This window comes from Leuresthes tenuis, unplaced genomic scaffold (assembly GCF_036924035.1).
Source record: "Leuresthes tenuis unplaced genomic scaffold, fLeuTen1.0.hap1 SCAF_3, whole genome shotgun sequence".
In the NCBI taxonomy this organism is placed as follows: Eukaryota; Metazoa; Chordata; class Actinopteri; order Atheriniformes; family Atherinopsidae; genus Leuresthes; species Leuresthes tenuis.
In genome coordinates, this window is record NW_027325357.1 from 15,775,895 (window position 1) to 15,794,168 (window position 18,274).

The 18,274-nt window shown below is 37.4% G+C and overlaps 1 protein-coding gene across 1 annotated transcript; it reads left to right on the forward strand.

The window, feature by feature from the left end:
- Window positions 1-2,616: 2,616 nt before the first annotated feature.
- LOC140303332 (sodium- and chloride-dependent GABA transporter 2-like) lies at window positions 2,617-14,519 on the forward strand. Its single transcript, XM_072382051.1, has 15 exons — window positions 2,617-2,824; window positions 6,437-6,618; window positions 6,841-6,975; window positions 8,237-8,377; window positions 9,226-9,313; window positions 9,399-9,531; window positions 10,142-10,276; window positions 10,913-11,016; window positions 11,133-11,257; window positions 11,401-11,513; window positions 12,647-12,784; window positions 12,863-12,965; window positions 13,052-13,152; window positions 14,126-14,296; window positions 14,370-14,519. Exons 2-15 carry the CDS (start codon window positions 6,441-6,443, stop codon window positions 14,475-14,477), a joined length of 1,773 nt encoding a protein of 590 aa, XP_072238152.1. The 5' UTR covers window positions 2,617-2,824; window positions 6,437-6,440; the 3' UTR covers window positions 14,478-14,519.
- The last annotated feature ends 3,755 nt before the right edge of the window (window positions 14,520-18,274 follow it).

Below are 18,274 nucleotides of genomic sequence, written 5' to 3' on the forward strand. Positions count from 1 at the left end.
AAAATTAAGACTACTGAGAAGCTGAAGGAGACTATATCTCTGCTATAGCTAGATTCTGATCTGGACAATGATAAGCCAGTGCTTGTAACTGGTAGGTCAGCAATAGGAAATAATTCAGCCACCACTGTTACCAAGTAACGCACTGAACGCATAAATATCAGAAGTGACACTACTAAGATTTTAGGGATCCTACAGACATGTTGTGATCCTGTGAATTGTGACCATGTGATTACAACAAATCATGCCCAAAACTCAGATATGTGTGACATGTTCTGGTTGTGTAGTGTTTTGAAAATTCTTGCAAATCCTTGAAATGAAAATATAACTTATTTATAAAGGGTACAATTTATAATTTATCAATTCATCATTAATGTAAAGAGATCGTGTCAATTGACCAATTCCTTACCAACATTTTTTTCCTGCCAAATGCCTATAAATGCATACCTTTTTGTTATTTTCCGTTCCTCAAACTGTATTCGCAAAGTAGAGCAATGACAAATCAAATTGTCAATGAATGACTTTTCCCCCTCATGATGACTGAGATGCGAGACCGTTGAGATTCCTGCTCCTACCAGATTAAAGATGAGCAACCTGAAAGAATGGTTAGGGCATCTTTGATCATGGATAAAAACAGTAGTCCCACATTGGACAATATGTAAGATCAAAGACTAGCAACCAAAAACGGCCAGTAACAAATTTCTGACAGTGTCATACATTTTGTGTAATTTGGAGTGAATGCTGCTTCAACCTATACTTTCAAACCATCCAATAGGAACGTAGCACAGTGATCTGTTAAGTCAAAGCTGGTGCCAATGTGTGAAGACAAAGTTTTTTTTGTTGTTTTTTTTAAATCAAACAAAGAAGCAAATGTGATTGATCTGGAGCAGCAGAAGCCTTGTCTGTGTGATGTGTCCTCCAGCTAAGGCCATGACCACACCAAGAACGACACAGCCTGAAAATAAATAACGGAGGAATTTCAACTGCTAAGAGAGAACCAAACCAGTGAACATAGTTAAACCAACCAAAGTAAAAACAGCAGTCATTTTTCAGTCCAGTAGCTCCTAAAACCTACTTTACGTCAGCATGACGCTTCCAATCAATGTTGCTTTTCACAGTTGATTCAGCAGGTATCATCATCACACAGCCGACAGACATCAAACATGATGTTGCAGCCAAGTCCATCAGATGCCTGTCGTAGAGTTGAATTGAGTCATCATACAGTGTGGCTTGCAGTAAACTCATAAGAACACTCAAATCTTACAGTGTAGGTGCCTTCAGTCAAGCCTTAGCATAGGCAAGATGATGCCAGGAGAAGAGTTAATAAGATGGATGCAAAATGCTTGAGAGCCTTACTGCATTATATGCCCATTAATAACTGAATCTTGTATTTTCCTTAAAGATATTTCCAGCATAGACAGATGCAATTGGGTATGTAGTAGAAATGCAGCAGTGCAGAATCCTTCCTTCACTTTGAGAAGCAGCGAGTGTCTCTTCTTGCAGCTGGCTCATTGGCGTGATGTGGAACACCTGTGGCACTCAGTGTGATTCCAGACAGATTGCATAAGTCTTAGCTGCAGTCCAATCGCTCTGCTCCTCTCCTGGGGCGTCCGTGTCTCTGAGCGTTACATTGAGTCATTGTTGAAGCAGTCATTTTCTCAACGACTCTTGTGCAATAAACTGTAGCGTGACTATTGCACTGTTATTCCTCTTGGCTGGCCACCCCATGACTTCTGGTCACAGCCCTGCTGGTCAGCTGAAAACAAGGTCGTCAACTGAAAATAAAACCATGTTTTCAAATTACACCAAGACTTCAATATTATGCAGCACAATAAGTTTTCCATTAACTTTAAAGCAACAAAGTTTCTTATCTTTTCCATGTCATGCACCCTATTGTGCTATCAGGTACCCATGATGGCCTTGTCTATTCATTATATTTATTGTACTTATTATGAATCCATTTCAAGAGAAGTATATACAATATAAAGATGAGCAAGATAGTAGGAAAACAATTACTGGGGGTTTATCGGAATATGCTCTCATGGAGTTGTTTTTGTTCTTTTACACTTTGATCACCGCAAGAATTAAACCTGAAATGCTTGCAGGACTACCAGAACAATTCAGCAGTTGGGTCAGTAACTTGGATTTTATCAGATCTGTAAAGCTGAAACTGCACGGAGAAAGTCTGATTTGAAGCTCATAGAAAATGTGCCACATCATGACTCTCCAAGAGGGGGGGAAATCAGATAACAGTCTAGTTTGGACGTTCCTACCCATTCATTTGGAATTAGTACGTGTGTCCCAATATTAATTGGTACTGTTTTGTCTTCTGTCTGATATATTTTGAAACTTGAGGGATTCACTTCACTAGATGTTCCCTTTGGTAACCTTGTGGTGGCGCTCAGGGGAAAGTGAAATTATTAAAGTCATTGAGAGTGGATGCAGAGTAGTGAAAGTACTGACGATCTACAATACAAAGGCGCATTTACAGTCACTCAGCAAGCATGGCTAATGTGCAGATCCCCTCTTTCTTTACTCTGAGATCATGTGGTCTGGTAGAAAAGTCCCGCCTTAAGTTGATCGTTTAGAAACACCCCACCCCCTCCTCACTCTGCCCTTGCTCTTTCGTTCTCCCTCATTGTCACACCATTCAGCCCTCTGAAACCTCCACTCATGGACTCATTCGTGATCAGAGCTGGCATTAACACATGTCCTGGTGAGACTAGAGGATCTAGATTTGTATTTCACTCTAAAGGCACCAGATAAATTCACTTGGAATGGATGCATAAAACAACCAAAGACTACTGTCGTGAGGCATCTCTCTCAGGTACTCTTCCTCTTTCCTTAATGTTTTAATTTCCTTAATGTTTTGTTTTTTTCCATCTATGTTTTTTTCTATACTTTTCATGTTGACTCTTCAGTTGTTTCATTTGCTAAAAAAGGAAACAAATCCAGTTAAGAGCTGCACATTGGCTTGGCGCTTGTTGCTGTATTATGTAGGCCAAAGGTTACTGGCTACGCTGCAGTGAGGGCAGCTATTTCCCTTGTTTAGTGTAGCACCTCAGGCCACTCTGTGATTATGTTTGCAAAAAACAAACATTCTAAACAAATACATTGCTCTGGTGCAAATATTTGAGTAAACTGTGACAAGTTTTAAAAAATATGTTATCTAATTAAAACTGGATTTATAGAAAGATGATTTGTTATTGCTTTATTGCTACAGGCTACTTTTCTTCTCAAGTGGCTTATTTGCAACATCTTAATTCATAAAAGTAAGACGTCCCTTGAAGCTAATTTGCAGCAGAACAACGCATTTGCACATACATTGTCTGAAACTGTTGAATGACCAAAACAAAAAGATTAAAATGAGTGAGTCAAGCTTTACTGCAGATGATGGGCTGAGATTAGACATGTAGACCAGTCCTGCCATACTTCTAAAACTCTGATGTGTGTCAGGCAAACATATTATGAGTAATATTTTAGAAATATGACCAGTGGTGTACAGCGGTTAGTCTCATCACCTACTCTACAACATGGTTCCTGTATGTTCAACTTGTCACTTGGTCACTGACAGAGCATTAGCCCATCAAAGCCGATGACTGATATTGTAATTTTGGTAAAAGGAACCTCATTACTCTGTCCCTTGTAGGATAGAATAACTCTGTTATGACTTTAAGCAACTTTATTTAAACTTTGACCTTAACGCTGTGACGTTGTTTGAAAAAAAATTTAAATAGTTTTCAGTGTTTTTATCATTTAACTAAGAAACTATTAACAAATCTAATATTTTTTGTTAGCTGCACACCCAAAAAAAGACAAAAACAATATACAAGTAACACTTTTCTGGAAGATAATACAATCAGTATAAATCAATTAGTTGATAACAGGCTAGGGTGGACTGGGACGAAGAAGCATCCACTAACGATTTGGTCTTTGTAGGGATGGGAATTGAAAAGACTTTTACAATTCCAATTCCATTTTCCATTCTGCTTAACGATTCGGTTCTTTGTCGATTCTGATTCGGAAAAAAAGTCAACAAACAGGTCGACTAGCATCAACTTTGTTTAGTCGTCTTTTTTAGTGAAATTTAACCAAAGCTTTTGTGCGTTTGTACCCCTTGGGCGCCATGTTTACTGTTGGCTGCGCTGGACTCGCCACGCACAACTGAAACACTGGGAACCGGTTCTCAACAAGAAAGTTTCCGATTCCCATCCCTAGGTGTCTATATGTTTCTCAAAATTACAAAGAACTTTGGATTCTTTTAACAATGACAGTGCACAATATTGTGAGAACATTCAGGCAGTCTGGGGAAATCTTGGTGCGTAAAGGTCAAGGACAGAAACCACAGTATATGACTGTTGAGGCCTCAATCAACATTACCTGAGAAACTGTTATGTCACTGTGATCAATGTTGCCACGTGTGCTCATAAACATATTGGAAACAGTTATTACTCAACTGCCTGAATAATATAGTATAACAGGATTGTATGACGCAAAGGTACTAATCTCTGAGAAGGTTTGGCACCTGACATGTTAGGTTTGAGTTGTCACATGGGCAACCATCTGTCTCATTCTCTTAAATGCAATATCTTTAGTACACGTCGTGGGAGTTGAATCAGATTTGGCATAAACACTCACTTGGATTCTAGGATGAAGTGATTTGACTCTTGTGCTCAAAGGCCAGAGGTCAACAAAACACATGTTGTGACTCGTGCACTTGTCCACTTACATCATTCAGTCAAAGGATAGTTCAAGAATACCTGTGAAAAGTGACACTTTTCACAGGTGGTTACAGAAGTGTTTCCCTCTGTTTGAGGGTTCTTGTGTTATTGAATATCTCTCAGCACAGTTTGCTGCTGTCATTGTTGCAAATACTGATGAATGAGACCCATTGTAAACATTTCATTGTAAAAATGTCAACATTTTCCAACAGAGAGATAAACGTGACACTGTGCCTTTGTGAGGTTTTACAGCAGTGTTTTGAAGCTGACACCCCAGAGAAGAATTTCTCTCAGAAACAGAAACAGGGAGGTCTAATGAACCTAAAGTTAGCCATATTGGCTAACCATTCCTACTAAGATATAAATTAAACATAACAATACAAGACACATTTACATAAAAAATGTCTTTTAAACCAAAGAATCTATAACTTCAGTTCTAAAAAAGTTGGGATGCTGTGTAAAATGTAAATGAAAAAGAGGAATATTCTGTTCACACAATCGAATTCTGCTTTGAATTTTTTTTAATTTGATGGCAGCAATTCAAAAATTTGGGACGGGGCAACAAAAGGTTGGAAAAGTAAGCGGTACTAAAAAGAAGCAGCCTGAGGAACAGTTGCAACTAATTCGGTTAATTGAAAAACACTTGATATGTTTTCTAAGTTCTGTTGTTGATAAAATATTGGTTTTATGATTATATTGGTCACTGCTTTAAGTTTTATTTATACTCTACACAGTGTACCAACCTTACCAAAGTGTTCTTTTCAAACCTGTCTTTAACGGCCGTGGCTCAGTGGGTCGTCCAATAACTGGAAGGTTGGTGGTTCGATTGCCACTCTCCCCACTCAAAGATTGGTGCAGGCCTTGCCACGGCCGAGATGGCCTTGAGCAAGGCAACGTACCCCCATGCTCCCTGGGCGCTGTGGTTGGCTGCCAACCACTGGATGGGTTAAACTGGTTAAATGCGTTGGAGAAATTTAGAGTATTTCCCTTTACATGACAATAAATCTGATTGTCATGTAATTCAAAAATCCATTTCATGAATTTCCGTAAATCCAGATTATGTCAGAGGAGAGCTCGTGAGAAACACCAGACTCACATTTGTAAAAATTTCCTGTTCAGTGTCTTTAGTGTTTATATCTTGATAACTTTTGTTTACATTTTGTAGGAATGCAGAGCCACCAGTCAAGTATTCCCAAATACAAGCTATGTGGACTTCATAGCTCCTCTTTTTGCCAAACTACTTTTTAAATGCCAAATGCAATCTGGTGTTAAGAACTCACATTCACTGCTTTTTTGTCTCACTATTCTCCTCTCAGCTGGCTCTCAGCTGTCATTAAAACACAACAGGAGTGTTGTTTTCATCATTTCATAATGTCGAGCTTCTTAACAGTAATGTAGCAGAGCGCAGATTTTCCAGTCTACTTACTTCAATCCTGCATCAAATCCAAGGCAGCCACACAAAAGCAACATTGATTAAAAGGATCACACTTTGTCTTATTGCTGTAAGACTGCTGGCGGGATTGAGTTTATAGATATTAATATGTTGTTGTAATTGGACATTATGTATCTTAATTTACAATTTGCTGAAATATTACAAATGACAGAAATGATAGTTAACAGATAAATTATGCAAAGCTTGTCCATGTTCAGACCAAATCATTTACCATTTGAAACAAATATCGATGGATTTAAAATAACTTTTTTTCCTCTCCTCACAGCACGATGGATAAGGTACGTGGTCCAGATGACATGTTCAGTCTGGATGTGGGCCCAGCACATTCAGCCTCCCTCAGGGGACAGTGGTCCAGCAAAATTGAGTTCCTCTTAGCTGTCGCTGGACAGATTATAGGGCTCGGAAACGTGTGGCGGTTTCCTTACCTGTGCTACAAAAACGGAGGAGGTGAGTTTCTTTAGCGTGAAAGTGTACTCCAGTTTTGGCATATGAAATATGAAAACATAATTAAAGAGTAATATGTGTTTAGTAACAGTGACGTTAGAAAAATGTGCCAAAAGCATTTGGTATTTCAAACCTAATGTCTCATATCAGCTTTTTCTAGTGATTAAATCCAGAGTTCGCCTTTCACTAACAGGCCAATTTGGCGAATCTTTTGATTTTCCCCAGGGGTGTTCTTCATCCCGTACATACTCTTTCTCTTCTCCTGCGGCATCCCCTTGTTTCTTCTGGAGACGTCTCTTGGCCAGTATACCAAGCAGGGAAGTATCACCTGCTGGAGGAAGATCTGTCCCCTATTTGACGGTAAAAACAAATAACGTGAAATTGAATTAGATAAGCAAATTTAAGCATAGTAGATGACACAAAACAATGTTTGATTGTCACTGATGGACCTGTTCAGTACGTCGGAAAAGCTGGCTGTTAGTCTGTGCTTGAAAATGTACACTTTTACAAAATGACTACAAAAAGACTGCGATTGCTGAAGTTGGAATCGTTTAGAGTCTATCTTTTATATTTCAATAGCCAATTTTCAAACATAAAGTGCTAAATCTATGCGCTCACATCCTACAAATGTGATGTTAGCGTTAAAAAGTTCATATACAAAAAATGCATTGTTTATTTATTGAAGAGCCAGTATGAGATTCTGACGGTATGATGCACTGCATTTACACAGTTTTATTGTAACGATGTTGGGTTTTTTTTCCCCCCACATAATCTCATATCTTTTATTTCCATCCATCCATTTTCTATACCGACAGTCCGTTAATCGGGTAGCGGGTGGGCTGGAGCCTATCCCAGCAGTCATTGGGCAAAGGGCGGGGTACACCCTGGACAGGTCGCCAGTCCATCGCAGGGCCACATAGAGACAAACGAGACAAACAACCATGCACACTCACACTCACTCCTACAGACAATTTGGAGTCACCAATTAACCTGACATGCATGTTTTTGGATGGTGGGAGGAAGCCGGAGTACCCGGAGAGAACCCACGCATACACGGGGAGAACATGCAAACTCCACACAGAAAGGCACCAGGCAGGGATCGAACCTGGAACCCTCTTGCGGTGAGGTGACGGTGCTAACCACCACACCACCGCGCAGCCTTCCATATCTTTTATTTCTAATATTTTATTTATTCCATTTTGTTTTTTTAAATATATTTATTTAAATGCATTTTCTTTTGTATTTAGAATAAACAAACAGCTCGTATCCCATAGTCCACTTATAATCCACTCAATTCAGAAACTTCCAAAGCAAACATTAAAATCAGACTGGACCCGACACTTTCACTCTTTTACTTAATCATATTATCGTATAGTATATTTCCATAATACCTGCCTTGTGGATAGTTTGACTCACCTTAAAACAGAGTTGCAAGCAAAAGATGACAGGGGTTGCCGAAGCATTGAACATTATGGGGAAATAATGTGTATCTTGAACTTTACAGAAAATATATCTATTCTAGTAGAACCCCATGATTTATTTATTAACCTGAGCATAATGTGTTGTAATAAATTTGTATTTTATGTTTTAAATGGTTTGTTGTTGTTGGGTTTTTTTTCAGGGTTGGGTTACGGCAGTCAAGTGGTTGTTTTATACTCCAGTATTTATTACATTATCATATTAGCCTGGGCGTTCCTGTATCTCTTCTCCTCGTTCAACTCTGAACTCCCCTGGGCGACCTGCAAAAACAGCTGGAATACAGGTAGGACCCAATATGTGATTAAGACAGATGAAAACAAACTGGTCATTTTGTTATGGTAAATATTTTGTGCTCTCGTGACTAATCGCTTATGCAAATATGTCCTCACATATTTCTCTAGCATGTCATTTTAGTTGCCACCTTAGGGCTTTTTAGATTTGAGGGCAAATGTCTGCATTGGAGGATCTTAATATGAATGTGGATCGAAAAAATTGCTTATGCCGGAAACATTTAACTGTTTCAAGATAGTTTCAATAACCTAATATAAGTGTTTTGTTAGAGTATCCATTTGAATATTTTGCTGTATTTTCTGGTTTGCTATACATACTTTGATATAACATAACACACCTTGTGTTAGATAAAAGAATATGTTGTCCACTGCCACAGTAGCAACTTAGATGGCTGAAAAATTAAGTAATTTGTTGAATGTTCATAGACAAATATCTTCTTTTTATCATGCTATATGCTTAATTGTGTTGACAAACGAATCACTTATTATTATGTTTTCAAGGAGAACATTTAAAGGCATATTTATATATGTATTAAATATATATATTTTGCTTGCTGATGAATCTACAAAAGTTTAGCAAATTGGTTCATATTTAATTTAAGGCCTGGTAGGGCTGTGTGCAGCACTGGTTTCTCGAAATACTGTAAAATATTGATCCTTTTTTATGTGGTAGTGCTAAAAATTAATCTTAAATTGTTTACCCAATTTGTATGTGCATAGTAAAATGAGAATAAACCAAACCTCTCTAAAAAAAAAAAACACTACAAGTAAGTGTAAAATGTTATTAAAGTCAGTGTTTTTTCTTTTAAATGACTTTCTGAAAATGTTGCGTGTTTTTCAGACACTTGTGTGACGTTTGATCAAATGCCTGATTATTCTAACATGACTATAGCCGAAAATGCCACATCACCAGCAACAGAGTTTTGGGAGTGAGTAAAAATAGAAACGAATCCTAAATTTGAATACTGTCAATTGATATGCAGTGAAAATGATTGATATAACTGTGATTTGCAGGAGAAGAGTTCTGAATATCACAGGGAGTATCCATGAGTTGGGCAGTTTACGATGGGAGTTGGTTCTCTGTCTTCTGTTGTCCTGGATCATCTGTTACTTCTGCGTATGGAGAGGAGTGAAGTCTACTGGGAAGGTAGGACAAGGACTTTATCATTTTTTATGTTGTAAACAAAACATTCCATTCTATTCTTATCACTTTCCAAGGTATCATGGCCCTATCACCACAGCTTGAATATACATTGAGAACAGGACGTGTTTGGGCAAAGTTCATGGGTAGTCGATGGGGGTTCTTCCACGAAAGTGAACAAATCTGACTTTGGTTTCCTGATGTAGTCTTGTAACCTGAGAACTTATTGCTGCTGGAGTAGAACCAGAGCCACGATATATATTCACAATATATATTCCAAGTCACATTGCAATTCGTTTCATTCGTTCAAAACGTTTTTTCGACTTTGTTTGTCTTACAGTATGCTTTTATGCTGATTAGTAATACTACATGAGCTTTTTAACATTAAAGGATGAGGACTGTATCTTCACAGAGAACAAAACATTCTGAGTAAGAATTTCAGAAGAGTGTTTGATTTGTACTACTGCTTTTACACCCAAAACTGAGTGAAATTAAAAAAAAAATATTGAATTTATGTTCTGGAACACTGAATGATCGATCACACGGCAGATATCATGGCAGAACTAGTGTTCACAATTGTTGCGCTAATCAACCATGTAACATGTCTCTTCCGCAGGTAGTTTACTTCACCGCTACATTTCCGTATCTGATGCTGGCTGTGTTGCTTGGGCGTGGACTCACATTGCCGGGGGCCCTCGATGGGATCAAGTTTTATCTTTACCCAGATCCATCCCGGCTTAGTGATCCTCAGGTACAAACACATTTCTCCACTTAACCAATTCATCATTATGTGGCTCTACTCCCTCAGTACATCCCCAGAATATTTTAATCAATTCAAACACATTTTTGGATGGCTGATTGAAAAACCCATTTTGAACACCGTGTACAATGTAAATAAAGACAGAATGTGATGATTTGCTGAACTCATAAATGATTGTTAAATTTATGTTAGAGTGTTAGAAATAATTAAATGTTAGAAGTGAGATATTTTAGTATTTTATGAAAAATATTAGCTCAATAGCTGAATTTGATGGCAGCAACACGTCGCAAAATATGTTTGTAGGGAGGCAACAAAAGGACAAGGGACACGGATTAAAATCAATATTCGATGCTTGTGATCTTTATGCCATCGGGTAGCAAAACATTGGTACAAACAAGGTACAAAACATTGAGTAAATATGGCACATAGAGCTACCTAATGGAACTTTAACTATAAAATCATCAGTCAGGAGACTGAAAAGATTGGTAACTTATTAATGGTTTTAATTCAGCAGTTTATTTCTTTGCGGACATCACTTAAATTAACAGCTGTGTAAAACATTATCAAATGTCTTTCGTATGTAGTTTATTGTGGATGGCAAAAAATAGCCCTCCATTTGTCTTGCAGGTGTGGATGGATGCAGGCACACAAATATTCTATTCTTATGCTATTTGCATTGGATGTCTAGTTGCACTGGGCAGCTATAACAAGTACAACAATAACTGCTATAGGTAAGATTGAACTTAATGAAAAACAGCATGTAAATGATAAAGATGTATGAAAAACATGTTATGTGAATGTGATGTAAAACTTGAATGGATTATGTATTTGGTTTGTTTGTCCATAGGGATTGTGTGTATTTGTGCCTTCTGAACAGTGGAACCAGTTTTGTTGCTGGTTTTGCCATCTTCTCTGTTCTTGGATTCATGGCTTATGAGCAGAACACCGACATATCAAAAGTGGCCGAGTCAGGTGAGTCTGGATGTGAATTAACATTTAGGAGACTAAACAGAGGAATATTTTGTGATGAAAGGATACATTTGTTTTTCCAAAAAGGTGGAATATTTTGACTCAACAGATCGACGTTCATTAAATGTTCTTGTTGTTTGCGGCAGGACCTGGCTTGGCATTCATTGCCTATCCTCGAGCAGTTGCCATGATGCCTTTTCCTCAGATATGGGCGATATTCTTTTTCATTATGATTATCCTCCTGGGACTGGACAGTGAGGTAGGCTGTTTTTTGTTTGTTTTCAATTTTCAATTTGCCCCGTTTAGATACAAAAAAATGACAAATTGGTCAAAATTTCCAGTTTCATCGGAGTTGACTGGTTGTTATTCTTGGATGGCAGTGGTTCACGGTTTGCACGTGATTACATTCTTTATGTGCTCTTAGAAAGGATGGACAAGACTTGTCAGCAATAGCTCAGCTCACGTCATGGCACCAAAATTGTCACTTCCAACCAAGCACTACAGTATAATTTCTTATCAACACTGCACTGCAGACTGGTTCATGTTGAATATATATGTACATCTAGAAATGAATAAAGTTTATGTGTAAGATAACAATATCTACAATAACCCAACAAACTGTACTCAAAAGTACAATAAAAGAACAATTGTTTCTGTGGATGGCTGTGATCTTCCCCAACTTATTGCCAAGGATTCTATCCCAGCTGTCATTGGGTGAGAGGCGGGTACACCCTGGACAGGTCGCCAGTCCATCATAGGAGCCACACAGAGATAAACGAGGCACGCTCACACTCACTCCCAGGGACAGTTTAGAGACACCAATTAACCTAACATGCATGTTATTGAATGGCGAGAGGAAGCTGGAATACCCGGAGAGAACCCACACATACCAGGGAAGAACATGCAAACTCCACATAGAAAAGCCCCAGCTGGGAATCGAACCAGGAACACTCTTTTTCAAGTTCTAGAGATATTGGAATTTTAAACAGTATTTAAGAATTTAACTTATTAGCTCTTTCCATAAAGTCATGTTGCGTGCCTTTATGTACCAGGGTGTTTTGGTGGCTACTCAACAGATTTCACATAATTTGAATGAAAAGTTAAGCACTGATCCAGATTATTATTGATAATAGTATTTTTGTTGTTGTTATCAACATTGTATTAACATTTTATATTTTCATGATCAATTTATACGACATAACTCTGATTCAGCTGTCCCCAAGATAAAACATTTCAAACCTGTCTCATTATAGAAAATTCTAATTATAGAATGATAATAAAAATGATCTTAAATTGGTTATGAGAATTTGGTTAGAAGCGGAGGACATGCTGAGAGATGTTTCACTCACCTTCAGTGTTTGAGAGAACGTGACTGAGAGGTCTGTGTTTCAGTTTGTGGGTCTTGAAGCTATAGCAACAGCAATCTCTGACTTGAATCCTTCCTTCTTCCACGTTGGCCATCGACGTAAACTCCTCCTGCTCTTCATCTGTGTTGTCAGTTTCTTCATCGGCCTTGTGATGGTGACTGAAGTAAGGTTAACCTGCCATTTAATTAACATTTCCTCGTGATAATAGTATAAAATATCTAAGCAGCATTCTCCCACACAGGGTGGACTGTACATCTTTCAGGTGTTTGACTACTATGCCTGCAGTGGAATGACTTTGCTTCTCTTTGCCATACTGCAGTCTGTGTGTATTGGATGGGTATACGGTAAGTTAATCAATATAAAGAATGTACTAGCCTTCTTCACAATGAATCTCAATGTTCTGAACTTCTGTGTTTTCATTCATTTACAGGTGCTGACCGATTTTATGACAACATAGAGGACATGATCGGATACAAACCCTTTCCCCTTATTAAGTACTGTTTGAAATATGTCACACCTGTGATTTGTATGGTAAGTTTGAATAAATGTTAGTTGAGCCCCACCCTCTTAGTTACTGTTGCGGAGACTGTCAGTTTCCATTCTCACACTGCAAATGTGCAGTTCTAACACAGACTCTAACTGACTTAATAATTTTTCTAGTTGACTCATTTCAAATGGTTGGTTTGGTTTGCTCTGCTCTGCTCTATGCACTTGATAGCCACATTCTGCCCTGTTTTCAAATAGTTGTGATGTTGAGTTGACTGTAAATTGGCCCACAAAGACTTGGAAGGCCCTCTGTTGGTTTTACTTAGCCTATTGTGATGAATGTGTGGATGAAACGTGTGTTTTTTCTTTTAATGTTAGTTAGTTTATTCAATCATAAATGTAAACAGTCTTTATCAAGCCGCGCCTTAGAACACATTTGCAATTGGTAACCATTTAAACACATTTAATCCATTGATTTAAATCAGCCTCTGTATGACGAGTTGAGCAAACCAGTAAACCTGGAAGGCTTTTTTTTCAAAATCAAAGGAGATTTAGACTATTTGTACTTGTTCCACGTAATTCCTGCCCATCTTGGAAAATACATATACATTTTCCTAATTTCCTTATGTTTTCATAATGTGTCTAGAATTGTTTGTATTGACTGCTGAGTTTGTCATTTTAAAGGTCAGTCCACCAGTTCCATACAGTAAGCTGTGTAAATTAGTATAAATCATCAAAATTTTACAAATAGCTTTGAGAAGTTTAACAACTACGTGTGTTATTCACATGTGAAGGATCCATCACAGCACCATGCAATTTGTTTAAAAAACTCCATTACCATTACAACAAAATTTGGGGATTTTCATATTTTTCACAAGCAGTGAGCCGGTGTGTTCTTTTTTACTATTATTATTACAATGAAAGAAGCCCTTTTGATCAAACTTTTATGGTTCTGTGAGTTATATTCCCAATATGTCAACTGTGAACAGTATTTCCTTTTTTCTTTCTTTATTTCCAGGGCACATTTGTTTTCTCTTTGGTCAAGTACACTCCTCTGAAGTTCAACAATACAATCGAGTATCCATGGTGGGGTTACGCCCTTGGCTGGTGGTTCACACTCTCCTCAACACTCTTTGTTCCTTTTCGGATGCTGTACAATCTTTACATCACTCCTGGTACACTGCGACAGGTAAACTGTTTAAAAAACCATTTGCGTTTTGTGTTTTTGATCTTTTATTGAAACCAATATTCCTCTCTCTTAGAGGTTCCTTGTCTTGTGCACTCCAGCCGAAGACCTTCCTGTGACCAAATCAGAAAAGAAAGCCTTAGACCTGCTAACCTTGCCCTCATCTCGTGACAACATGATGTGACAAATGTGGGATCAGTCTCAGATGCGCTGAACACCATAGAGGCGTAAGAACAAGCCTAAATCCATCGGGGGGTGCTACACCAAGTCCTTCCGAAGAAGTGCTTCCCAATTCATACGGGGTGAACCCCTAAAGTAGAACTATATCTGTTGATACAGTTGTAAGCCACATGTCACCAGCCAGTTATGACTGACAGCTTGATCAGTTCAACCATATTTATTTGAATGATTTTTTTAAAAGCTTGCACATACCAGCCATACCTTCAAATTTACTCAATATTTATCCCCTATAGGACAATCTAACTCTTATCTAAATACATTGGGTAGTTTACTGTGAAGGGAAAGTATATTTTTTAACTGAATGATTTTTTTTTGGATCTACATCATATTATATGTAGATATTAATTTTCCAATGTAGCTGAAAAAATAACTATGTTCTATAAATGTGGCATTGCTTAACTACTTTCAAATAGAGATATTTGATAAGAAACCAGGGAATCACAAATATTTTTTAAACTTTATATCACAAGAAAAATGTATTTGATAGTTGTCTGACTTAATCTTAATTTTGATGTACAAGTCTGCCACACATTTATTGTTGAATTACTGTCTATTAAGAATAATTTACCACATATCTAAGGTACATATTGTATTACCAAAGCCAACACTATCAACCACACCGTAAGTTTATAAATCTTTAGCAATGAATAAGGAATTGGGCTGTAATTACCTTGGACCTTGCTGAGTTGCGGTTGGAAAAATTCTCCATTCTCCATGTCTTTATCTTGTGTTTTGTTTTTGCTTGTACTAGCTGTATCACCATCCATGCATTCATCATGATGTCGCACTAGGTCAGTGTTCAGCTCTGTCAGCTGGCAATGGACCTAATCAATGCACTACACACTTTAGTCCAGTGTTTCTCACTTCTTGTAAAATCCACATGACTTTCAGGAGTTGGATTTGATGAATTATTATAAACCGCATCTGCACTAGTTTTCAGATTTTTTATTTGTTTTTAACCCACAGTGAAGGTGAGCTGTGGATATATCCACTGCTTTCACTGCTCTGAGTGGAGTGCCTGGTGGGCAGCCCAGCCAATGTGCTGTTTAAATGTACAGTCTTGGCTCGCTCAGCATGTGTAACAGTGCAGACTCTCTCAAGAATACTGTAACAGCATGGACATTTCACATTAACTCTTTGTAGGATCAACGGCAGCACCATAGTCATTTGGCTTGTAGGTATTCAAGGAATTTCATTATTCTTTTTTTAGACACCCCCTTCCCCCTCCCATGACCTCAATGTGCCATCCTCACAAGTTTTGTTTTGTTTTCCAAACAGAGTTTGGATGCTGGCGTGTGGAATAATCCACCAGTTTTAAAGTAAAAGATTTCATCTTCCGGCTGCTCTATACGGTCTCTTAAGTTCTTTGTTTGGTAACTTTAGGTTTAGGCACCAAAACCTTGTGGTTCAGTTTAGGAAAACATCACAGCTTGTCATTAGATTAACCCACAAAAACATAGTATGCTTATTAGCAAGAGCAAAGCAGTAGAGAAAAAAGTAGAATGGTACATTTATAAAATGCAACAATCTGCATTGTGAAACATGAATTGATAATGCACTTATTACAGCTATAATTCTGGATTATTATTAATATCAGATTTATAGAGCTGCCTTTATCTTGTAAGATGCACAGATAAGATAGGATGGAAATCCATCCATGAAAATGTACCTTTGTAATGCAAAAAGTGTTTTTTTTTTGCACTTAGCATCATAAACTGTCCTGTTTGTGTTACATATGCTGCTTAGAAAATGTTTCGAATTCCATGAGCTACAGTCTTATTGTAGACTTTTATACACTTTGTAATGTCCCTGTGTGGATCTTGTATAGATAAATGTTAAGTAGTCGGGCTGTAAGCCAGTCAATCTTAGTGATAATCTCACTTTGTGATACAGGCCCATGGTTGCATAACTTTTTGTCATATAGCAACTTTGATAATGATTCACCAAAGTATCAGTATAAATAAATCAACCATGTCACTTTTGGCTAATTGTAAATGACTAAATTCAATTTGAGAAGGGCAATTGTCCAACAAAGCCCAACATCTCATTAGCTGCTGAGCCACCATGCTGTGTGACATTGAAATGTCCTCCAAGCCCTTATATTGTACAAGTTGAATTTGTTTATGAAATGCTGAGGTAGCCGTGAATTTCTCCACCATTTAAATTGGTCACAGTTACAATCACTATGAGTATGTATTGTATTTCAAAGAGTTACATGATATTTCTCCCTTTTTTTTCACTCTATTTGCACTTTTGATGTGTTCAAGTTCAGTTTTACACAGAATTCTCATAAATCAAGCTTAGATGGTTAATGTATTAATCATTTTGTATAATTCTTGTATCAGATCTCGGTGATATTTGTGATGATGGTACGACATACAAATGTTGTAATATGACATTTTTCAAAATTAAGGATTAATCACTGATTTCCATTATCAATAGATATCTATGACAAAGACTGTGAAAAATTATGTTTAAACTAATAAGATTCTATTCCATATAATCCATTGCTGCCAGTAATTACATTCAGACAGTACACTCAATGTTTTTTTGTTGATGGTTTGTTTGTTTGTGTGTGTAACTGAAATGTTGGATTTAGGTTTATGTTACCGTCTATGTTTAAAAATGTCTAAAAATGTCTGTAAATCTGAACTTCGAAAAATAAAACAATTGAATTAATATTCAATACAGATTGCTTATCTGTGCCTTTTTGTTTGCATGTCATTGTTTCATCAGGCTAACTTGGCTTGACTGGTGACAGTGAATCAGTACTTCGCATCTGATGATAATAGAAGGACATGTTATAAAAGTGAACGAATTACAAACAGTATGTAATTATGATCTGTTGAAGTATTAATGACTGACCCATTCCTCGGTTTTACACTGTTAAACTTTTTATTGTATTTTTGTAGTGACTTAATAGCAGCACTGTTGCCTATGAGCCACCATAATTATCCCTTGACAGAAGCTTATTGTCAGTAAGTTACCATAGCTGCTTCAGTACAGTAACTAAGTGGCAGGACTGTTGCCACTAATATCGTATTGTATCGTATACGAGGTGTTGGAATATTGTACTTTGTAGTTCGTGATAACAGAGTGTTTTATAACCTTATCCACGTACTTTTTAACATCTAAACCTAACCTTGTGAATTTTACTAACCCTAACCATCAGCAGGTAGAGGCAAAGTAGAAAAAAGAGCAATGATGAAAATAAAGCAGAGATTAAAAACAAAAAAAAACAGAGAGATGACTGTTTGAAAAGTTTTTGTAGGACACAATTTGAACCAACAGTCTCTTGCCTGGAGATCATTGGTCATGGGCATTGCTCTCTCTTTTCATTCACTTACAAACTTGCTTGACCATTACAGCTTGTGGTGTGTGTTGTTGGTTCTCAACTACTTCGATGTGGAGAAGCATAGAGATGGACTGAGTTTGAATAAGACAGCAAGAATGAAACAAAAGACATGTGCCGAACCTCCCTATCAGGGCTGTTTTCCTGGGAACTGAGGTCCTCTGTGGAGACCTTAATTGCTGGTAATTGGTTTCAGTTGTTGAAATGCAGCTCTTTTTTTTATATTGAATATTAAGGTAGCTTTATCTAACCATAGTATTACTTTTAACTATGTGTTAACAGTAAATTAAAGTGTAACTAAATAGCTAAAGGTTGGGAGGTTTGGGAACAAATCACAACCCATAAGAGTTGTGATTTGTTTACTTTGATATTTTTTCGTTTTTTGTTTG

What these genes read in the sequence shown, in the direction of transcription:
- LOC140303332 (XM_072382051.1), top strand. Translation starts at nt 6,441, where the DNA reads ATGGATAAGGTACGTGGTCCAGATGACATGTTCAGTCTGGATGTGGGC. An exon ending in GCCTTGTGATGGTGACTGAA is followed by an intron (nt 12,785 to 12,862) that starts GTAAGGTTAACC and finishes TCTCCCACACAG; the next exon opens with GGTGGACTGTACATCTTTCA. An exon ending in CTCCTGGTACACTGCGACAG is followed by an intron (nt 14,297 to 14,369) that starts GTAAACTGTTTA and finishes CCTCTCTCTTAG; the next exon opens with AGGTTCCTTGTCTTGTGCAC.